The sequence below is a fragment of the Punica granatum genome, chromosome 1, assembly GCF_007655135.1.
Source record: "Punica granatum isolate Tunisia-2019 chromosome 1, ASM765513v2, whole genome shotgun sequence".
NCBI lineage: Eukaryota > Viridiplantae > Streptophyta > Magnoliopsida > Myrtales > Lythraceae > Punica > Punica granatum.
In genome coordinates this window covers 38,731,965-38,756,142 of record NC_045127.1, presented here as the reverse complement: position 1 = coordinate 38,756,142, position 24,178 = coordinate 38,731,965, and the positions used below count along the sequence as shown (strand labels likewise).

The 24,178-nt window shown below is 46.6% G+C and overlaps 2 protein-coding genes across 2 annotated transcripts; one reads left to right on the top strand and one right to left on the bottom strand.

Moving 5' to 3' along the window:
* Positions 1-11,072: 11,072 nt before the first annotated feature.
* LOC116205824 (mucin-2-like) lies at positions 11,073-11,885 on the bottom strand. Its single transcript, XM_031538500.1, has one exon. The coding sequence runs from the start codon at positions 11,883-11,885 to the stop codon at positions 11,073-11,075; it is 813 nt and encodes a 270-aa protein (XP_031394360.1).
* Positions 11,886-20,038: 8,153 nt separating this feature from the next.
* LOC116205818 lies at positions 20,039-21,213 on the top strand. The gene is made up of 2 exons (XM_031538489.1): positions 20,039-20,392; positions 20,875-21,213. The coding sequence occupies exons 1-2, from the start codon at positions 20,039-20,041 to the stop codon at positions 21,211-21,213; spliced, it is 693 nt and encodes a 230-aa protein (XP_031394349.1).
* The last annotated feature ends 2,965 nt before the right edge of the window (positions 21,214-24,178 follow it).

Below are 24,178 nucleotides of genomic sequence, written 5' to 3'. Positions count from 1 at the left end.
CGAATATCCAAGAGCTAAATCTCCATGAAAAGCGGGTTCTCAGGAAATAGGGCTAGGACAGCAAAATGCAACAAGTCTCCACGGGGCAAAGCACACCAAAGCGGCTTTAGCGATGCAAAGTCGAGGAGCTTCAGACAAATACACGGGGCACAAAGCAGACCCCACCTGTAAAAAAAAAGCGAAAAGAAGTGGGAAAAAACCCGTCAATAAAGAAGAGAAGAGAGAGAAAATAAGCGGAAAAACTTGCCAATAAAGAAAACGAGGCGAAGCCGAGGTTCACCAAAAGCACCGACGCCGCCAATCCAAAAGAAATCAATAAACCCCGACAAAGGGGGAGCAGCATACACAACTCCTCGACGGAGACAGAGCACAACTCACTCGAATGTCGGACCCTTCTAACCCTTCGCCCTTGCAAACTCAAGAGATAAAAGAATTGAGCCCATTAGGTTGAAAACCCTTTCGGGGCGGCCTAGGAAAAGTTAGGGCAAAAGAGAGGCACGATCGAAAATCCCGAGGTGGATGGTCGTGGCAAAAGGAGAGCTCATCCCCTTATAAGTTAAGTTTTGCGGCCCCAATGTGTGTGACCGTAGCAAAATGAGAGTAAAACGAGAGATAAACAAAAATGACCTCCTAGCCTATCACACGCCGTACGGACTAGGGATCCCCAGGAAAAGTGACCAGGTTGTCTACTACAACACGATCTTCGATCGGCTCTCCAACACAACTCAACTTTCCAAGGCAGATTCTTCCTCAAGCTCAGTGGGCAACTGAGCACGCCGTTCGTATAGTTTGGCGCAACCCACACAATAGAAGGACAAAATGGGGGGTACATCTCGCTGCAGGCGTGAACCAGTGTATCCTTTTAGCCTATAGCAACGTGCTTCCCATGCTTTCCCTTTTCTGTCCATTCATAACTACAAACGGGTCATGGCCTCCCTACAATCGGCTACCACAGAGTCAAAGTCCCAGACATTTCTATCTGAGAGTCTAGTCATAACACTTCAGAAATGGTTAGACCGAGGTCTGACCAAATCTGGACAGAAATCCCCTGTGGGTTACAAATGCAGCCGCCCTACGGTACCCTGTTGGAAAGGGTCCAAAGTCTACGGGCGCGTTGAACGACCAATAGAACTGCTAAGGCATCATTGAGGACGTCTTGATACGTCCATGCATGGCCAATAGAAGCCCCGAAGGCCTCGCATCGAGGCCTTCGAAAACTGAACCCCATTCGCATTGTCAAAGCAAAATTCTTCACAAGTCACTCTGGTGGCCCAAAAATTGAAAGATCACGCGTCACAATGAAATCATTTTCATAGCATTCATGTGCCCATACATCGCTGGTAACTCACCATGACTCACTAATGATGTCAGAGTACCAAGCGACAAGATTTACAGTAGACTTTGATTCCCGATCCCTCAGGGTACGTAGGCGCTCCACCCTAGAGCTCGAGTTTCTCATCGCAAGACCGGGGCATCCCCAGCACACGACAACAGCCCAACGACGAGACCGGCCTCCGACAAATCAACGCCTTCCCAGCTGCACATAACCAAATCATCCAAGCAGGCATCCGAGTCATGCGACAATCGGCAAGCAGCGTTTACCACTGCGTTATCGCAACATAGTCCGAACTCAAGCCCCGCAAACCATAATCTCCCCTTTCAAGCCCCTTTCCGAACTTCGGGTCTACAATTATTGCTTTTTGGACTTCGGGTCCACATTTACTGCTTTCCAGACTTCGGGTCTACATTTACTGCTTTTTGGACTTTGGGTCCACATTTATCGCTTTGCGGACTTCACGTCCAAATTTACTGCTTTTCGGTCTTCGGGTCTACATTTATCGCTTTTCGGACTTCGGGTCCACATTTACTGCTTTCCGGACTTCGCGTCCACATCTACGGTTTTTCGGACCTCGCGTCCACATCTACGGTTTTCCGGACTTCGCGTCCACATTTACTACTTTTTCAAATTTCGCATTTACATCTACGGCTCTCCGAACTTCGCGTTCACATTTACTGCTTTCCGGACTTCGCGTCTGCATTTACTGCTTTCCGGACTTCGCGTCCGCATTTACTGCTTTATGAACTTCGCATTCACATTTAATGCTTTTTCGGACTTCGCGTCCACATTTACGGTTCTTCGGACTTTGCGTCCACATTTACTACTTTCTGGACTTCGCGTCCACATTTATTACTTTTCGAACTTCGCATCCACATGTACTTCTTTGCGAACTTCGCGTCCCCATTTACTGCTTTCTGGACTTCGCGTCCACATCTACAACTTTACGGGCCTCGGCCACGCATGTATCGCTTTACGGGCCTCGGCCCCGCATTTACCGCTATAAGGGCCTCGGCCCCGCATTTACCGTTTTACGAGCTTCGGCCCGCATTTATTTATTTGAGTTACGAATTCACACTTTCCCGCTTCCTTGTTGTAATTTCTTTACCTTTATTTCTTGCAATAGGTCCGTGCATTTGCATAATTATCTCCCACATATCCAAAACAAGAGAACAAGCGGCTACTAGAAGGGAATCAAGACAGTCGCCGAAACCCAACGGGGTGCTTCTTATAGTCTTTGGCTGCATCCTCTAACCGAGCACACAACCAGAGAGGGGCAAGCTGTCAGCACTCCGTTCTGGTCCACCGACTCCAAGGGGCAAAATCGTCATTTCGTCACCATTAAAGGGAATTATTTTGATTAATTGCCCAAGCATTCATGATTTTTAAACTAGGGGAGGCATTCTTTTTTATTTAATTTAATTTGACATTTTTCAGAAAAAAATACTTTATGGGACGTTTTAGGGCTTTACTTGCATCAATCTCAATTTTCAAAATTCAAAATAATACTCGGACCCGAAAAGAATTTTTCCACATAATATTGATCCTTAAATTTTTCTAAACACAATGGTGCTTTCAGATCATTTTTCGGATGTCCCTCTGAAAAGATAGAATTTCGGAAATAATCGAGCAATTACGACTGACTTCCGTTAAAGGTCCAATATCGATTTTACCGGGATTTGGTCCCCATTGATACAAATTAAAATTCCCATAGAGTCGATTATTTCTCGAATTTCACGATTTTGAAATTCTCATTCCGAAGACGTCAACGGATTCCGAGGAATCAAATTTCACAAGAGATGCCCACACGAATGAATAAATAAACAGCTAAATAAACAAATGAAGAGAAGGGGAATATAAAATGGGTTTAGACCCCTCAGATTTCTTCTGCTTTGACTTTCTCTTTTCATCCCCCCTCTTATTTCCTTCCCCTTCCTTATTTCCTTTCCCTTTCAATGCTCCCCCTCCTGATCGACCTAAAAATTTCTTTCCTTTCTTTCTTCTGCAACATAGACTTGCAAACCATTCCTCTCCCTCTCTTCTTCCCGAGTTTGCAACCAGCTCGTCCCTTCTTCCCCTTACTCCATTTGGCTTTATTTTTTTCTTTCTTTTCTTCTTTTCTTTTCCTTCTCACCCGTGACTTGAACCATCTGAACCTAGACCCGTTTCTCCCTTTTTCTTTATCTCCCTTTCCTTCCTTCTTCCTCTCTGTAGTGCCATCTTCCTTTTGAGCCCGTGACACCCTTCTGCACCTCTCTTTCTCGTTTCAGCTTCAATCTTCTGCAGTCCATCCAAGCAAGCCTCTCGTTTCCTTCCTTTTTCTCGTTTCTTCTTGGCAACGGCAACCTGCAACACTAAAACCAATTCAATGTTTTTTTTTCTTAGTTCCTCCTCTTTTCGAGCCTGCCATCCCCTTTCTCTCTCTCTCATTCCCATTTTCATGCAAACAAATGAAAAAAATAGAGAACGAGAGGAATGACAGAACGGAAGAAAAAAAAATGAATGAAATGAATGAAAAAATGAAAAAAGAAAGAGAACGGAGAGGGACCCACAACTCAGTATTTTATTTTTATTTTTTCTCTGGACCTCACACCCTCAACTGCCTTTCACTCTCCTCTTTCAGCTCTCTCCCTCAACTGAAACCGACTTCCCCAGCTCCCAACTAGTCCTCTGACCTCCAGCACCCTCTCGCTCCCGGACGTCCGCCCTTTTACCTCTGAACCCAACCCTTAGCAGCCTCTCGAACAATCCTTCAGCTCGAGTCCTCTCTTTCCTTGACGACCTCAGCTCATAACTTTTCGACCTCCCTCAGCTCACTCTTCCACAGAATCGACCTTCAGCTCCACTCCGCACCTCTCAGACGCACCCGACTCCCCTCGCAGCTCTCTCACTCTTACGCCACTTCCCTAGTTCAGTGGCTCGACGACCCCGACGACCACTCCAGCCACACTCAAGGTCGAGCGCAACCACGCACAACCACTAGGATTACCGTCCTTTCCCTTTCGGTTTCATTTTCCTCTAACTGGGTTAGCTTGTGTTCTCCCACTTTGCACAGATTCTCGCCGATCGAGAACAACCTACCGCCGCCTTAAAGAGCCTTCGGGAGCCCAAAGCTCCTTCGCCAGCTCGGAGAAGCCGCTCAAACCATTCGGACCAGCGAGCTCCCTCTTTCCGGGTGGTTTCCTCCAGTCGGGTCTGCTGGACCTGATCGAGCACCCGACCCGACCCGTCTGACCCTATTTCTAGGATTCTCCTTTTCCTGAAGTTATGTATAAATCCCGACTTAGTATCATGTATAGGGCCTCATTTTCGTTTATTAATGTTTGTTTGGATGGTGATAACGTGAAATGATTGTTTATGAACCGTGCGGGTGAGCGGGGTTGTTCCGAACCCGGTTTTACAAAGTTTTCAATGTGTTTCAGTTCAGTCCCTATGAGACTTTTCACGTTTTTTCGAACTAGCCCTAAACTTTTGATTTGTTTCAGTCAAATCATGGGCCATTTTCAATACTTTTCGCCCAGCCCCTGAACTTTCCAAGTGATTCAAACCAGTCCAGGGAACTCTTCAATCTGTTTCGGTTCAATCCCTGCGATTCTTTTCACTTTTCCAAATCAGCCCTAAACTTTCAAATCTGTTTCAATCAAATCCTGGGCTATTTTCAATATTTTTCGCTCAGCCACAGAACTTTTCATACGATCCAGATTAGTCTAGGAAACTTTTCAATCTGTTTCAGTTCAGTCCCTGCGAGTCTTTGCACTTTTCCAAAGTAGCCCCTGACTTTTTGAATTGTTCCAAATTAGCCCCTGTGATTTTAGCCGAATTTTCAAATCAGCCTAGTTCATTTGAAATTATTTCAATTCAGTCCTTGGGCAATTTGTACAATGTATGTTATAATCATGATTGATATATGATTGCGAGCAACCGTATTTTTTATTTGGCTTTGATCATGATTAATTATTTCAATTAAGTTTTGTTCTGACCATTGTGCCGTGGTCATGTGCCTCATGGTGTTTGAATACATTTTTTATTGAAATCCCACATGAATCGGTTCAATCATGTAAAGTCGGTTAAAATTTGGATTTACTTTCAAGACGGTCGGAAATTAGAATTTATTGGGTAGTCCACCAATGGCCATTCTGACAGCTCAAAATCTGTAAACTAAAGCATTCAGCAAATTTTAATTAACATAATCAATAATTTCACCAACGAGAAAATCGTGACGTTCATGTGACTGATTAACTCACTTGGCCCTAATAATATTGCACGAATTAATAATTAACTGGTAACACGCGTCGATAGGTTGCAAACATGTGTTGGTGCCCTTCTCGAAACTCGCAATTTTGCAAAACTCGAGACACGCGGTTTGATGTGACATGGACGTCTAGGAAGGACTTACACGTCTTGACTCGATGTCTCACTTGATTTCAGGTAACTCAGGTCGGGGCGTGGAAGTTCTTTTTAGATCACTTCCGGATAGATTAGTCGGCGTCAGTCATAAGCCAAGGTGGCCCGCATCGCGTAATCTCTCTTTTCTGAAACAATTTTCACTGCAAGAACAAAATCTTCTATTTGTAATTTAGCGACACCTCAAGGATTAGGATAAGAGAAACACTACGGTACTAGGTTAAGGACGGGCTACCTGCCTAGGCGCAGGTTCATTTGCATAACCCTCCCTATTGAATTGATGAGTTTCTGTTACCCTAGTATAGTTTCGGGTATTTAGGTTGGGTATTTCGACTCAAAATACCAATACCGGACTAATCGTGCACTTGACTTAAGACAAGAATGGGCAATAGTGGGTTAGGGATTAAGTTATAGGGTTTCCGGGCAAATCCATGTTCTGCGATAGCCTGTAATAACCGTAGTGTCGTAATACAGAACAATCCTAAAAGCAACCCACAAACACAAGACTTGACTACATACATCACGTCTGTCAAGTCCTCGAAAACAATGCGAAATACCCTCTCGGGGTGGTCCTTGACCGATTTATACCTATCACCCGTTTTTCTGTTTAGGGTAGGATTTGCACGCCAAAATACTTCAGTTAATGATCGGTTAACTGACGTAAATTCGGCAATGGCAAACCCCTTGTTTATTTATCTGTCCTCGCTTGTTATATTTATTCACTTGTTTATAATGCTGGTCATGCCCAAATTCCTATGACGTAATGCACATGGGGTCCAACGTCCCAACCGTCGATCACGGGGTCTAACGCCCCCATACACTGAGGGCGTGCTTTATTTTTAGTTTTCGGTCTTTCCAAACTACACGGTGAGCCCTTAGTGGAATAATGACCGAATGCAAACCAACCGGGTCCTTGTGTTGTAATTTGTATATTTTACTTTATTTCGAGAGAACAATGCAATGATTTATCTGTATATTCATTTGTAAGGACCCTAGTTGGCAAGTGGACGGTTTCGAGAGATGGAATTGGTCGAATCGAGTTATGGATCCTTTAGGCGAGCAAAATCGTACGGGACCAAGGCCTAGTCCACACGGTGAACCGGCTATCACGGTCCGGCAAACCAGAATGCGAGGACGGTGGACAGATCCTCTGACCCGAGCATTTGCTTTTCTCATGGCTTCTTGGCTTGAGGCAATCGTTTCTTTCCAATTTACGGTGTCAAAACGCGTAAGATGAGCAGAACTTAATTAAGCAGTAATTAAACTAAAAATGGCAAGCCTAGAGAAGCTAGAGTACCGATAGGGCGCGTGGGATATAGGCCCGCACATAACAGAACCCCCGAATTCGGAACCTCGGGTTCCGTAGACCATAAGCCTTAACAATTATGTGTACCCCGTACCCCTAGACCCGGGCAACTCACCGGCCCTTGACCTTCGGGTCGTAAATATGTAGTGGCGACTCCTTCTCACGTGTGTCCGTCACGCGTCCCCACGGGAAGGTGGACACTCCCAAGTTGCGCCATAGCGCGTGCATGCGGACCTCGACGAGATTAAAATTCGGGTCCGCACACCTGTGATCCTGACATTACTAGTAAAACATGTGAGAAATACTAATATAAGATAGGCAAGGTAAGCACTAAAGAGAGTGTCATTGTGGCGCGCGAATCTTTAGTTTCGGGTCGCCTGAGCGACCCATGAAGAATTTTATTTTGACCGTGCAAGTTGGGTCCCGTTTTCGGAGGCATCGATGCTAGGCCTCTGAGGGCTCCCATTGGTCATGCATGGGCATATCAGGAAGTCCTCAACGATGCCCTAACTGCACCATCGATTGTTCAACGTGCCCATCGACTTTGGACCCTTCTCATCAAGGTGCCATGGGGCGGCTACATTTGTAACCCGTTTGGGAATTTTTGTTTAGATTTGGTTAGACCTCGGTCTGGCCATTTCTAGAGTGTTATGACTAGACACCCGGAAAGGAGTGTTTGAGATTTTGGCATTGTAGTAGCCGATTAAAGGGTGACTATGACCCATTTGGAGTTATTCAAAGACAAAGAGAAAGAGAAAGCTAGGGGAACACGTTGCCCCGAGTTAAAAGGATACACGGGTTCACGCATGCAGTGAGTTGTACCCCCTCTTCTCCTATGTCGTTATGTTGTGTAGGTTGTCCTGAACTTCTTGGATGGCGTGCTCGGTTTGCCCACTGTGCATGAGGAAGATTCCCTCTTGGACGGTTGAATGGTGTTGGAGCGCCGATCGGGGATCGTGTTAAAGTAGATAACTTGGCCACTTCCCTTGGGGATCTCTAATCCACATGATGTGTGAGAGACTAGAGGGGTCATTTTATCTATCTCTCATTTTGCTCTTCTTTTGCTACGGTCACCCACCTTAGGGCCGCACCTCTCAACCTAAAGGGGACAAGCTCTCATTTTGCCATGGCTCTTCCCTTTACGGGATTTTAAGTCGTGTCTCTCTATTACCCTAGCTTTTGCCTAGGCCGCCCCTTTAAAAGGGGTTTTCGACCTAGCAGGCTCAATTCTTTTATCTCTCGAGTTTACAAGGGCGAAGGGTTCGAAGGATTCAATCTTTGAGTGCATCGTGTTCTGTCTCCGTCAAGGAGTTATGTCTGCTGCTTCCCCTTTTTGTTAGGGTTTATTGATTTCTTTTGGATTGGCGGTGCCAATGCTTTTGGTATACGTCGGCATTGCCTTGTTTCGCTTATTGGCAGGTTTTTCCCGCTGTTTCTCTCTCTCTCTTCATTAGCTGGTTTTTCCCGCTTCATTTCGCTCTGTTTTTTCTTGCAGTTGGGGTTTGTTTTGTGCCCCGTGTCTTTGTTTGAAACTCCTCAATTTTGCATTGCCGATGCCGCTTTGGTATGCTTCGCCTCGTGGAGATTTGTTGCGCGTTACTGTCCTAGCCCTATTTTATGGGAGCCGGCTTTCTTGGAAGTTTGACTCTTATGCACTCGGAAGTCGAACTTCGCGTCTTTCGTCCCTGCAAACTTTACAAGTGATTTCCCCTATTGTCTAAGAAAATATAGAATTGCCTCGCAAGAGTGGGCAACCGAGATTGCCCCAGTGCAAATGTATGACGAGGATGCACCGGTCTTCATTTGTTGAAGTGACCCGTGGCCGGTGCCTTGTGCGATCGTTGTCCCCGATCATATCTTGCTGTTCCCACAGTGCGTGCCTCTAGGATGGTGCACGCTGCTGAAGCCGCTGGATGTTCGAGGAAAACAGTTGCATCGATGCTGGGTGATTCGCTCAATTGTGTTAGTCTTCAGCTTCGTAGGGGGTACCTCATCGTCGAACACTTCCCTCATCGAAGTATAAGGAAAGGGTTCGAGACAAGTTCTCGAGGAAGAGTGAACTTGCGCATCGCTCTTCGTCTGTGGCCAATGTGTCCCTGTGAAGGATGACAAAGAAGATGATGCATTAGGCGATTATACGATGGAATATAGGGTAAGAAATATGGGGTGGACCCATGAAAAAATCCCTTTTTGTCCAGTGTGCGACCCATGGGGTGTCGCGCGTGGATGACATATGTTTTCGGGAATCTGGTCATCACCACTCTGGAGTGGTTAGACCGTGGCTGGGGGCCGCATATATGAACTTTCCCCAGTTGCGAGTAGGCATGCGCAGCCGTCCTAGGGAAGGCACAAAGAGCCAGGTCCCATGAAGACCGGTGAGTCGAACAAGCTCGACAAAACTAATAGGGCATATTTAAGGTTGTCCTAATGCCCCTCAAGGATTTGTTCATGCTGGGAGCTTGCTTGGGAATGCATTTGAATGAAAGTAACGAAGATTTTAAAGAAGAGTGCGCGTGTTGCCCTAGTGTTTAGTCAGCGGCCACAGTGGAAGTAGATGAGATCCATTCTTTGGTTGAAGACATGATCGTGCTGGTGTCGCCTGCGATCGAGGATTGGGTAATGCTCTGCTTATGGAGCTATCACTTCCAACCTTTGCAGTGAAAGGGTTGGATTCGTCCCTCGGAGTGTCGCATGGATGAATTTGAATCCAGGTCAATTTTGGATTTAAGATGAGCCTAGAAATAAAGCATTTTGCTTCAGAATATAGAAATGCTGAGAGAAAAATTAAGGATAGTAGGAATTTTGGACACAGAAATTCAAAATATGTGCAAGGGATTTTATTAAAATCAGTGCTATAATAAAAAGATCCATCTTTTGCTGTGTGGCTTATAGTTTCGCCGACATGCGGGGAACACTGTATACATAAGTAGCCCCATGGGGAGGCCAGCTATTCTTCCTTCATCTCGTCCTTTCTGGAGAAGTAGGCGCCGATCTTGTTGACAGTCGGGCCTAAGCTGGAGCCGTGGTCAGGAAGAGGATTGGCCTGGACGTTAGGCGGCTTGACTTCGTTGAAGGAGAGTTCTCGCACGTTGATCATCTCCTGAATCTTCTCCCTTAATTTCTAGCAATTGTCGAGGGTATGGCTGGGAGCACCTTGGTGGAACTCGCAGTGCTTGCTCTGATCCTAGTTTGTCGAGTCAAAATTAGGGCCGGGCGCTATCGGTCGGATCTTGTTACCCACGAGAAACTGCCAGTATATATGAGAGAGCGGAACTGGCAACGGTGCGAGTTGCCTGCATAGTCTCGGCTGTGTCGCAATCCCTTGTTGGCCTTGTGAGGCCGGAGCCCGCTGCGTCGGCTAAGAAGCTCTCGAAGCTGGGGGCCTATTTTGCGGGGCCTGAGGAGGAGCAGGGGCATAATGGTGTATGACTTGTTGCAAGGCCAGCGTTGGCAGTACGGGCGGCGAAGCCGAGTAATACTACTGCTGGTAGTGGGGAGGGGGCAAAGCATATACCTGAGCAGCTGGTGGAGTAGGGATGAAGTTCACAGAGTATTGTTGGGCACCCTGACGTCCCGTATTGACAGCATTGACAGAGGACTCTTTGCCCTTTTTGTCGCCAGTGGAAGATGCCACAGTAGTGGTCTTCCTCGAAGATTCGCCTTCCTTTTTCTTATATGGGCCTTTGATTCTCCCGAGCTTGATACCCAGGTCCACTTGCTTTCCCGCCATGATCATTTCGGAAAACGTGGATTTATGGCCCATGAGATGTGAGTAATAGACCCCCTTAAGCGTCTCGTTGAACATTTGTATTTGCTGAGCTTCGCAGATAGGAGTAATATGCTTCGCCGCTAGAGTTTGCCAATCGGTGGCGTAGCTCTCAAACGTTTGTCCTTCTGTCACCTCCATGGTGCTTAATTCGAGGAAAAACCGAGGCATCTCCGTGTTGTACTGGTATTGGTCTATAAAATTCTTGGACAACTCAGTCCATGAAGGAATGTCCTCTACTCGGAGTGACATGAACCAGTTCAGGGCTGGTCTAGATAGACTTTCTTGGAAAGTGGCAACGACGAACTGCTCATATTCCCAGTACTGAACATCTTTCCCCGATAATGTCGGAGATGGTGCAGCGGGTCTGAAATTCCATCATACTTCTGGAAGTCAGGAACCTTGATCTTCGGAGGTAGTGGCATGCTTGGGACGAGGTTTAGGTCCAAATAACTGGTGCTATGACGGTAGTCGCCAGCTTGGATGGCCTTCACGATCTCCTCTATCTTCTTCAACCTCCACTCTTGTTCAGTTTCCCCCTCTGGAAGGAAATTTGTGGGTGGAGCTGTAGGGGCCACATGGGTTATTGTGCCCGATTGAGGGAAAGGCATATTAGGAGTGATGGGGCTTGGTATGGAAGGCTCGTATTTGGTTGTGAAGTTTAGAAGATAAAGGGCTCTATATGTTGAGCAAGAGTGAAGGCACTCGACACCGGGAAGATCCTTAGTGGAGGGACTATGTAGACCGAAGGCGGGATCGACATTAACAGTGACAATGACAGTGGCAATAGCTGGGTCTGACATTAAGAACGCCGCCGGTGGGAGAGGGACATCTGTTGGGGCAGGCGGTGGCGGCAAGGGGTCACTGACTGGTTGGACTGTTGATACATGCATTGGGGGAGGAATGGGCACTGGTTGGATCATTGGCATGGGGGCGGTCACAGTGGTGCTTTCTTGCATTTGAGTCAGCGAGACCCAGGAGGCAGGGTCAATAGTTGACCCGTATGCAGGGGGCGGAGTAGAGCTCGAGGCAGCGCGGTTCGAACCCCTGAGCAGAGACATCATCTCAGCCATGTTAGCGGCCATCATTTCGACCGTGCTCTGGAGTGAGGTGACATTTTCTTCGAGTGCGGCCACGTGAGCAGCATCTTGAATAGGCGGCGGTGCTAGAGTTGCCGGTGATTGAGAATGAATCGGCGGTGGCGAATTAATCTCCTCAGAAATTTCGGGCTAATTCTCTTCCGCCATCCTTATGTGGAAATGAGTGGGGTATCGATGAGGGGTAACCAGTTGTGATTACCTATACCCATGAGTGTGTTCATGCGGTTGCAAAACGTGGCTAACAAATTAAAAGTACCAAGCCAACGATAAATAAAATGCATGAGATGCATGAATTTCAAAACGCTAATGCCCTTGCATCGATTTGATTTAAGTTCCTTAATTTACAAAGATAGTTAGTTTGAAAAAGGGAACTTAAATATTAAACCGACAAACTATTGCGCTCAGTAGCCAAGTGAGCGCTACGTAGGTGTCAGCACTCCATTTTGGCTCACCAGTTCATACAATGCGCATCGCCAGCGATTCACGCCATGACTTGAGTAGTGATATAGAAAATGGCTCGACAGAGTAGCAAATTGCTATTCATCCTCAAGTCAACAGAAACAAGCAGAGGACTCAAGCACATGACAGAAGAATCCCTTTGGCCATCGTGACATACAGAGCAAACGGAGAGCTCAGACAACTTCCAAACCGGCATTTTCAGAATACATCACCGACAATGCTATTTTGTACTGATTCACCCGACAATCAGAAGATAGTCAATATTGGGCTTCAAAAATCCCTCGTGGTTCCAAACAAATGAAAAATGTCTTTAATCACATTTCGCAGATCATCTGCTCTATATAGAGCAATTTTCTAAATGCATACAACTTTTAAGTGGAAGTAAAAAATGCCGGTTCATCAGACAAAAGCTAACGCTCGATGTCAAATGAAGTCATACCCCGCAATTCTACAGATCATGAGCATTGCTTCAGATCGCTACTCGGAAGTCACATGGACTCCTCGAATGACTCCCGAGTGACAGAAGAAGCATACCTTTCAACGGAAAAGCATAATCGGAGACTGGTCTAACAAAACATCGGCAAACGAAGTTAGCCATGCATTGCCCCGAAAACTACAACGGACAGACGCATTTGGGCAATTCAGACTGCAGAATCCCTTTCAGTTTCCCAAATGACCTCCGAGGAACATAAAAGACCGTTTTCAACGGAAATTCATAACCGGAGGTCCTTTTCACATAAACTTGACGCCGGATGATTGGCCAACCCAGTGCTACTTATTCCAAGGCTCAATGTGAAATCCTCAAATGGAATTCCACAATCCATCTAGGTCATCAGAACAGTGCTTTTAGGGTCTCAAACGCACTTTTTCAATCCTTTGAGGTTTGTTCTCAATGAACAGAGATCGCAGCGATCTTCGGATCACCCAAGCAACTCAGAAAGCAATATGAGAAATACGGCTACAGACTCCTGGGACGTTTCCGGCTTCACATTTGCAATATCGGCTTAAGGGTCAATCATTCAGTCTGATGACAATGCATGTCAAAATGACCAATGCGAAATGCAGCCACGAGATATGCATTCAGAAACGGCTAACTTTGCTCTGATCACTGGAAACGAGCAAAACTGGCTTCCGGGCCCAAAATCCACACGAGCATTCTTATAGGCAAAATGGACAATATTGGGCTCGTTTGAACCGTTTTCGCGCGCATATTCACAATTCGACGTTCGTTTGAGCCACGATCCTCGAACACGCGATCAATCGAGACCCGAACTTTGTCCCGACTTTTCTTCATGACCCGTGGGGCCCACGGGGCAGCCGCCCTTACCCAAGTCGCCTTCTCCCTTGCTTTCTTGCTCTCTTAGCCCAAAATATCCTAAGTCTTTCAATTCAACACTTCAACATCCCATCCAAGCTATTAATGTTTCTTATCTCTTCTCGATCAATGTCACTTGCAAGAATATCTTCTTCCTTCATTAAGCAAACCGCCCACTACTAAGCATGCCCTTAATCAAGCTTTGTTTCACTTAATTGCACCTAAGCTTTGCCTATATATTGTCTAAATGTCATTAGCTTAATCACTTACCTTCTAGCCATCTCTCTCAAGCTTTCTCACTCTTCAAAAGCTCTCAAACTCTTGAAGAAACCGCAACAAGCATTCAACAAGCAAAAACATCAAGAACTTAAGTTGGAATCATGGTGATCACCATCCCGGCTTAAATCCAAACTTGACCAAACTTCATATCCCACATGTTTTCAACCCCTTCAGTCCATTTCCGAAGTTAGATTTTAAGTTTGAAGCCTATAAGCCATAGAACCAGCTAACCACAAAATCGAACTGTTTTTGGTCCATTTCGGATCATATTTTCCAACTCGGGTTTCCTAGCCTTACGGGTCGGTTTGAGCTGCCACAACCCATCAACCATCTCCGTAAGTGTTTAGGAGTCAAGAAATCCTAATAAAACCCATTGGTTTTGACCTAGGAAGAAGAAACAACCCGACTGCCTAGTCGGGTCGGATTTTCTAGCTCACCTGTGATTTTCCTTGCAGGTCGGGTCAACCCGAGATCCTTTTCTTCAAACGACCACCACAGTCACCTCCATGGGTCCCTTGGCTAACGTGGTGCAATGACCTTGCCGCAAAATTCCATCAGGAGCCACCGTTGTGACGTCTGACCCGAAACTTGCCCAATCGGGTCTGTCTCTAGGCGTGTTCTGTTTTGCTTGATCTTTGCAAGGTTATACGGGTCAAAACGTGACCACTGGACCAAAACGACCACCACCACCACCTAGGGAGCGTCCCTTGGCTGTCCAAAACCGCCGTGAACCTACTAGGAAACCGACCGAAACGACCTGAACCGGCCTGCTCTTTCCCAAGTGCCCAATCGAGCCGAGACAACGCCTAGCCGGGTCTGTTGCTTCCATTCGTGTTTGTTCAAGCCAAAACAGTCCAAACCCGATCCATCAACGGTCTAACCGGACTTTTTACAGTCCTATCCTGCATCCCAGGACTAGGTATAACCATTCCCGACTTAGAGGAGCTAGAACTTTTACATTTTTGTTGTGTTTATGGAGTTATAAGGTGTTTTAAGTATGATTTACTTCCAAGATCACATTTTTTATGCATTTCCATGTTATATCATGCATGCTTGTCATTGTTTAACGTGTTAACATGTCGTGAAATGTTTAAATTGAAGTCGGGAAGACCGTTTTAAACCCGAACGACCCAGGGTGCTGACGGTTTCCCTTTGAGGAAAAGTGACCGTGAGCCCTTTGTTTGTTCTTTGGGTTATAACCGGTTTCCTTGCCCCGATTTAAGTCGTCTCTGGAATTTCCATGTTTTTCCGCATCCATGAAGTCGGTATCGTTTTATCGATTCAATAAATAACGTGTTTTTGTATGCTTGTATGTTAAAATGCGTTTTACAAAATCATGACGATACCGGCTATGTAAAATACATGTTATTTATCATGTTTAATGTTTGAGCATGTGAGAAATTGTCGAAATTTGGTTAAAGAGACCCCTTGAAACCCGAAACGGGTCAAGGGAGCTCACGGCTATCCTTGAGAAGAAAGAGCCGAGAGTTCCTTGACCTCATTCGGGTCAAGAACGGTCTCTTTTCCTCGATGAAATCCATTTCTTGAATTTTGTGCAATCGCAATTTCAATATCATCGCAAATCCCGCTACAAAATCCCTTTAAAAACGTTCAAAATGCATGGATTTATGTATCGATGACTCTATCGGGCTCATTTGGGTTTCGAGGGTATTTTGGTCTTTTTGATCAAATTATCATCGACCTTCCTGGACCCGTCTTAGTCATCGTGTCATGAATCGTTTTCATTAAAATAAGTTGTTGGGTATTCAGACCCCATTCAGTAACTCGCACATTTACTACATTCGGTAATAATTTACAAGCAATAAATCCACAAACGGGTTAATCGGGAAGCTCACATGATTAAACCCACTTGAGACTGACAAAATTTGCATGAATTGAGCATTAACTGATAACTCACGCCGACAAGTTGTCAAATGACGTTAGTACCCTTTTCAAAAAATGCATATTTTCAAACCCGAAACGCTCGGTCCGATGTAGCACAGACGTCTAGAAAGGGCTTGTGTGTCTTGACGTGAGTTCCTACCGAATTTCAGGTAACTCAGGTCGGGATACAGAAGATCTTTCTAGATCACTTCCGGTTAGATCGATTGGTTCTTTGAATTTTTCAAGGTTCTTGCGTAACCCTGAAAGATCCAGGGAATTGGTCGGCACCGGCTATAGGCCGAGGTGGCTCGCATCGCGTTATTCCCCTTTTTTGAAAATCATTTTCAAGTCAAGGGCAAAATCGTCTTTTCACAATTTAGCGACACACCTAGGATTAGCTTTATAGAAACACTTCAGTATCGAGATAAGGACGGGCTAGCTATTCCGGTGCAGGTTCATCTGCAAAGCCTTTTCTTATCTAACTGATGAGTTTTTGTCATCCTATCATAGACTCGGTAACCAGAACTGTTATCTCTGTCACGAAACAAGCAAATCCTGATTAATCATTCACTCGACCTAACCAAACATTAGACAAGGGTTAGGTGGAACTCTAGGTTCTAAATCTGAGTTTGACGAACTCAGTGGAATTGTAGTGTCACAATACAGAACAACTTTAAAAGCAATCCACATACAAAGGACTTGACTACAGATACCATGTCTGTAAGGTCCTTGAAACAAAGCCGAATGCAAAATGTTTTGCACACGTTTGCTTGCTTAGCATTAGACATTTGCATGCCAAAACACTCAGGGTTAATAATCTGCTAACTCACGTACACTTGGCAAAAACAAACATATTGTCTGTTATCTAAATGCTGTTTGTTACTTTTCTACTCTTGTTTGTTCATGCGTGACGAGCCCGACGCATAGATCGCATTGCACTTGGGGTTCAACGCCCTAACCATCGATCATAGGGTCCAACGCCCTCTTCACCTAGAGAGCGCATGTTGAATTTCGATTTTCGGTGTTTTCCCTGAACTCACGGCGAGTCGGAGCGGAATAATAACCGAAAGCGAACTGACTAGGATTCAACCATCTGTTAATTGTAATTTGTCGTATTATTTTGATAGTATTGTGAGAATAGTTACTTTGTACATTCATTTCTGTGAGAATCCCAGTCGGTGAGCAAACGGTCCGAGAGTCGAACTAATCGAATCGCTCCAATGTTTGCCTAGACAAGAGTACTTCCAAGATCTCGCGGTTTCGGTTCACGCAGGAATTCAACTATCATGGTTTGATGAACTGTAACGCAAGATAGTGAACCGATTCCTCGACATACGGGCCTACTTCTCTCTCGACTGCTTAACCAACATCGTTTAGTTCACCGAATTTTCGGTGTCAAAACGTGTAAGCTGAGTGTAACCTAATTCACACGGTAAATAAATCAAATTGCAAGCCTAGCAAGTTAGAGTACTGAAAGGGCGTGCGGAATATAAGACCCGTACGTAACGTGAACCCCCGAACTCGGACTTTCTAGTTTCGCACAAACCAATGCCTGAGCTAAACTAGGTGTATCCTTACCCCTAGACCCGGGTAACTTACCAGCCCTCGACCTTCGGGTCGTGAACAGGCAAGTGGCGACTCCTTCTCACGCGTGTTCGTCATGCGTCCCCACGGGAAGGTGGACACTCCCAAACCGCTTAATTCAATTGCACGCACGCGGGCCCCGACAAGAGCACATTCGGGTTCGTACAGCTTGGCGACTCCACTGAAGACATACTCAGTGGGTTCGAGCTCGATTCCGTTTGTTTGCTTGCATGTTTATTTACCGCTTTCTGGACATTTATATTAAGCACATTTTATTTCATGCACATTTATTTTCTGCACTTGCATCGCATCATCCTAGCAGGTTTCTAGGTGCCACGTCTGAAATCCCATTGGCGACAAAATGGGAAAACTAGGTTAGACAGAGGTTCTGAGTAAGGGAACTGATCGAGTCGGCTATGTCACCGAACCGGCCCCCAAAGATCCTCGCTCGATTTCAAGGAATTCACACCCTTGAGTCGGGATCCCCCATCCCTAGTTAGTGGTTTTCCCAGTAGCACACTGAAACATTGCATAAACAGGGACCGTCATGCTTGACCAAAATTGCCTTCATGCCGTCAACCGACCTAAAGTTGAGTCTTTGAGTCGGCCCTTAGTTTTTCTTTTAGGCGAGCCTTTTGTTGTTTTTCACAAAGAGCGATGTACACTGTAACAAAGACAGTTATAGTTTTATTTTCCTGCATTGTATGCATGATTTCAAACAACTTAGGACATTACATTGGTTTGACTGTAAACATTAAACCGATATCTTCTCCATTTAGGTAAGGATGGACCGTCCAACTCCCAGTCTTAGGCTCGAGTCGCTCACACCACCCGATCGAGAGATCACCCAAGTTTGGAGGGCATTCCCCCCGGTGGATCGCTCCTTTATCCGTCTCATCATATGGGACTTAGTAATGCTTGCTGAATCCCCCATTGATTGGACCTTTCTGAGGACTGTCATCAAGTTCTGGGATCTTCAGCGCGCCGTGTTCAGCTTTTAGGGGACTGAGCTGACCCCTACAGTCGAGGAATACACAACACTCCTATAGAGGCCTATGCCTACACGGGATATCATAATGCCCAATGAGTTTGCAGTGATACAGAGTCAGCTCTCCATACTTCTAGGTATGTCCACCGAAGAGGTTCAGCTCGAGCTTCATAATGAATGGGAGCATAGTGTCAGAACCACGTGGCTCATGAATTGGACACACATTCATGCACTTCGTGCTACCAGAGAATCCTACTAGCGCAACACCTGTCACAGGTTCCTCCTACTGATCTTTGGGACTCTCATGTTTCCGCATGCATCGAATCTCATAGACAGGGCACTCGCCCAGGTCGTCCTCCAAGCAGTAGGAGGCAATAGTTATGTCGAAGCTTTACTAGCTGAGACCGTTCGGTCTCTTGACTATGTTAGGGAGATTCGGCGTGGCAAGATGAAAGGGTCTCCGCATCTCTTGCAGATTTGGCTTCTCGCACATATCCGACCGTTCTGCTCATCACATATGTTTTCATGCATCACCGACGACTGCTCTCTGATTGCACGCCTGCTTCCGGTGTTTCAACCTTCTGAGCGTAGCTTTTCAGAGTGGAGGCAGTTCTTAGAGGAGCTTACACTGACACAGTTTTTATGGGCCGCTTATTGGAATCCAGGCGGCCCCATGATCACAAGATGTTTCGGAATCGTTAGACTTCCCCTCCTTAGCCACTAGGGAAGCACACTTGTCTTTCCTAGTCGAGTTATCAGATAACTCAACGGTTCACAAGACATTCCCACCGAGGTGGATCGACTTGCATATTGGTTCATGTGGGCAGATTCATCATCTACAGTTGCAGATAGGTTCCTACGAGTTCGAGAGATTCGACGGTTGTGGGATACACCCGTCACGCAGAATCTCTAGTTCCCAGAGCATCCCATAGAGGAGGAGTGAGTTTTCTCCGCCACTTCAGTATATGTGGCTAAGTTCTACTCGCAAGACTCAGTGCCCATTCATCGGCCCAGAACAACCCCAATCCCGCGAGTTCCCCCTGCAGTTACGTCAGAAGCCGAGTGCTACGCCCAGGCGGCCATGCGTATGAAGTTGCAGTCTATCAGGGAGGAGCGAAATCGACTCCGCTGCGAGCTTGTTGATACTCGTGCAAAGCTTGTAGATTACAGAGAGCTTCAGAGGGAACTAGTTCAAGCACGTGCGCACGTCGCGAACCAAGACAAGGAGATAGCGCGTTTGAGCGCTATGCTAAACCGAGCGTGGGTAAAAGCGCACAACGTCTCCCATCCTTAGGTTTAGCAGTCGGCAATGTCTTTTGCCCCACGTAGACTTACCCAACGCTCACTTAGTTGTCGGGCGTAGTATAGTGTCGGTTTAATGTTTATGTTCCCTTTTTCCAAACGTACTGTCTTTGTAAATTATGGAACATGAATCTAACCGATGTAATGGCATTAGTGTTTTAAAACTCATGCATTCCACACATTTCATCCTATTAAATTGTTTTTGCATAGCACTTTCAAAGTTAGCTTAACTTGCAGCAACCGTACTTATACACTTATGGATATAGGTAATCGCAACCGGCATCACACCGCTATCCTACCCGACAAAGAGTAAGGATGGCAGGAGAGCACCCACCAACTCTTCCTGAAGAGATCACGTCCCCGACCGTGGCTCATTCCCAACCGTTGGTGACTCATGCTCCACCACCTCAGACTCCTGTGGTCATACCACCGGTCCCGCCACCGATAGCATCGGCGTCATCCAATTCCGGTGATTCTGCACGGATCACAACACTTGAGGGAATAGTCAACCAGTTGGCAGCCAACATGGCCACCAACATGACAGAGCTCATGGCTCTACTCAGGGATCAAAATCGGGCTTCCTCGAGCTACACCCCGCCTCCGGAAAACAAGCAAACAATGGATCTGAATCCAGCAGTCCCTCCGACTTTTGTTTTGGAAAGCAAGGAGGTATCCTTTTCGGCAATAACGCACGTACCGGCGGTCTATCCGATCACTGATCCTTTATCGCCCCCGCCTGCTCCTACAGTTGTCCCGTTGCCACCTATAGCTTTTCTATCGACAAATTCGGCTGTGCACACTCGGCTGCCATTAGCCAAGCCGGTTCAACCTCCAGCTTACACCGTACTACCGCCAACAATCCCTCCAATGACGAGTGTCCCTGCTCCTGCTCACACCGTTGAGCCTTTTCATTTCCAAGCCTCACAACCTTACATGGGCTTTTCCTACCAAGCTCCATCGCCACTAAATATTCCTCCCCTTGAACCCGGTACGCCTACTCAGGCGGCCCTTTTAGCTACACTGACAAACTTTCTCCCTGAAGCGGAGACAGAGCAAGGAGGAGACTGAAGAAGATGGAGGAGACCATCAAAGCCCTCCAAGCAGGCACTTCCCGTTTTGACTATGGTGACCACAATTAGAATCTTTTCCAGGGCATGCGGCTGCCTCCTAAGATCAAGATTCTAGATTTCAAGAGGTGTGACGGGACTACGGATCCACGGCATCATCTCCGCCATTATCGGAGTAAAATGTTGTCGTACTGGGATTACGAGGAGTTTGTCATTCAGATATTCCAAGATAGTCTTACAGGATCGGCGCTAGATTGGTTTATGACGTTGAAAGCTGCCGAGATCCCCACTTGGGCGGGTCTCTCTCAAAAGTTCTTCAACCAGTACCGATTCTGTATGAAGACACCCCCTACTCTCCTTGATTTGAGCATGATGGAGATGAGAAAGAGTCAAACCTTTGAGACATATGCAGCGGAATGGTAGGGAAAAGTGACAAAGCACATTCCCCCGATTACTGAGTGATAGCAAATCTAATTGTTTCACTCCACGGTCAGGGGTGCATATTATTCACACCTTTTGGCTCATACCTCCTCATTCTCAGACTTGATCGAAGCTGGGAAAAATCTTGACATGGGCATCAAGTTAGGAAGGATTGAAGGCCTATCGAGGAAGAAAGACTAAGAAGCATCGAAGAAGCAAACTGCCGGAAAAGTCCAGAGAGGGCAAGGACACGACGGACAGCGCCGTCAACCCGGGACACTAAGCCCAGCAGCAATTCTCGGTAAGTTACGCACCAACATCGTTGACTTCCCAGGCATATGCACCCCTACCAAGTGCAGCAGGCCTACCATCCGGCCCCACCGACTATTATTCAACCGCCACCCCCACAATAGTACGCCCCTGCTCAAGCCCAGCAAAGCAGAGCCCCAGCTTTGAGATTTCCTTAACCGGCCCAATGGGCCCCAGCTCCACAAGCTCAGCAAAGCGGTGTCGTTCAGAGACGCCAACGCAAGCAGTACACACCTCTACCATCTCCTCCCTACCACATATTCTGGGAGCTCCTTGTAGGCAACAAGATCAAAACGGAGCCGCTTGGTTCCAACTTCGACCCTACAGTGCAAAATCAAAACTTGCACTGTGAGTTTCATCAGGGTGCTCCTGGTCATACCCTGGACAACTGTTGGAGACTTCGGGAAAAAATCCAGGAGATGATCAATGTAAAGGAGATCTCCATCAATGAGGTGAAACCGCCGAATGTGCGCGCGAACCCTCTCCCCGATCATGGATCAAGTTCAGGACCTTCCATCAACATGATTAGCATAGCTGCTATCGGAGAGGAAGAGGATGAACAGGAAACTCTGTTCCGTTCGTCATTGAGGTTCTTGCAAGGGAACCATATCAGGACTGTCGGGTCCCTTGGAATTATGAGGGCGACGTTGCCAATATGGAGCAGGAGAGGAGTGAGATGGGCATCACGTGCTCATCCGTTACAGAAGCTCTGCCACTTTCTGTTAAGAAGGTCACTGAGGAAGAAGCTAAAGCTTTCATGAAGGTGATCAAAGCAAGCAAGTACAAGGTGGTTGAGCAGATGGGCAAGTCACCAGCCCACATCTCACTACTTGCTTTGCTTCTGAGTTCCAAGCCTCATTAGGACGCTCTGCTGAAAGTTCTCACTGCTGCTCAAATCCCGAAGGAAACCACAACGGATAGGATCGAGGAGACCATAAACTCCATCTTCTCGAACCAGATTTCCTTCGCCCAGGAGGAACTTCCCTCTAAAGGTCACGGACACTTGCGGGCGTTGCACATAGTCTGCAAGTGCAATAATCACGTCGTCGATCGAGTCATGATCGATGACGGCTCTGCTCTTAATCTTTGCCCCATCTCTACGTTGAAGCAGATGAATGTGGACATGAGTCGTATTCGTGCAAGCATGACCACTTTCCGAGCCTTTGATGGCTCCAAGAAGGAAGTGAATGGAGAAATTGACCTTCTGATCGATGTGGGTCCTTGCTCATTTTCCGTCACTTTCCAAATCCTTGAAATTCTCAATGCTTTCAGTCTCTTGCTTGGGAGGCCCTGGATTCATGCCACCGATGCCATTCCTTCATCGTTGCACCAGAAGCTGAAGTTCTTTATTGAGGGCAAGCTCATCACTGTCAACGGCGAAGAAGATTACGCGGTCTATAAGGAGATGGCTATTCCATACATCAGCATTGGGGAAGATTAGAACCTCCCCTTTCACTCCTTTGACACAATCTCCGTGATCCAAGACTACGGAGAAGTCGGTCCATCCCGGGCCGATCGCATGATTGGGAAGGATCTATTGAAGAATGACTACGTCCTCGGAACTGGACTCGGGGCATGCACACAGGGAATCCTACGGTTAGTCGAAGTGGAGGAATACCGGAATAGGAGGGGACTTGGTTTTTACTCTTCTTGTCACGAGATCGTACAAGCTCGACGCGATAAACACCTCCACCGTCTCACAACACATTACGGAAAGCTCTCTAGGGGCATTCCAGTTCCACCGCAATCACAGTTTTTACCGACACTGCCGAAGGTCATTGTGAGCACCTCCGACAGCCCATCCACTGAATCAGATGACTCCTCTTCGAATGTAGTTGAAGCGTTCTTGGCTTTGCCAGCCATATATGTCGTCACTGAGGAGACATCTTCCAGGGTTCATATCCGCCCTACATGGGAGGATGATGAGCTTACCAACTAGACGTCAGTCCCACGCTACTTGGCCATGGTTGCCGATGTCTAAGACGGTCTTTGTATATAATGCTACCCGCATGTCGGTGACGCCATAAGCCGTATGACGGAAGAGGGGTTTTTGTTATGACTTGTTAATAAAATCCCTGCAAGCGTTTTGAATTTCTGTGTCTAAATTCTCTCTCTCGCACTCACTTCTAGCATTTTTAATTTCTAAAACAATTCGCTTTCATTTACAAGCTCCAATCAAATCCAAATCATGGATGCAACAATTCGAATCCATCCAAAACACGCTTCGAAAAGTCCCTAGCCATATACTTCGAAGAAGGACTTGACGAGGACGGTTGCGTGCCCGAGATAGATGAGAGTTTGCACCGCCTCGAAAACCACCAACTCATCTCAGTCGAGCCAATCGAAGAGATCAACATAGGCACCGCAGAAGAACAACACACCCTAAGGATCGGAACGGGCCTTGACCTTACATAGAAGGCCCGAATGATCGCTTTCCTAATGGAGTAAGCCAACCGAAGAGATCAACATAGGCACCGCAGAAGAACAACACACCCTAAGGATCGGGACGGGCCTTGACCTTACATAGAAGGCCCGAATGATCGCTTTCCTAATGGAGTATCAAGAGGTGTTTGCTTGGTCATACGTCGACATGCCAGGCTTAGACCCCTTGATCGTAAAGCATTTCCTCCCGCTCGACATTGAAAAGTTCCCGCCCAAA

Bases quoted from the DNA above. Each gene is read 5' to 3' on its own strand.
- LOC116205818 (XM_031538489.1), top strand. From the start codon at position 20,039: ATGGCAGGAGAGCACCCACCAACTCTTCCTGAAGAGATCACGTCCCCG. The intron at 20,393-20,874 runs GTATCCTTTTCG...AATCTTTTCCAG, and splicing joins TTGTTTTGGAAAGCAAGGAG to GGCATGCGGCTGCCTCCTAA.
- LOC116205824 (XM_031538500.1), bottom strand. From the start codon at position 11,885: ATGGCTGAGATGATGTCTCTGCTCAGGGGTTCGAACCGCGCTGCCTCG.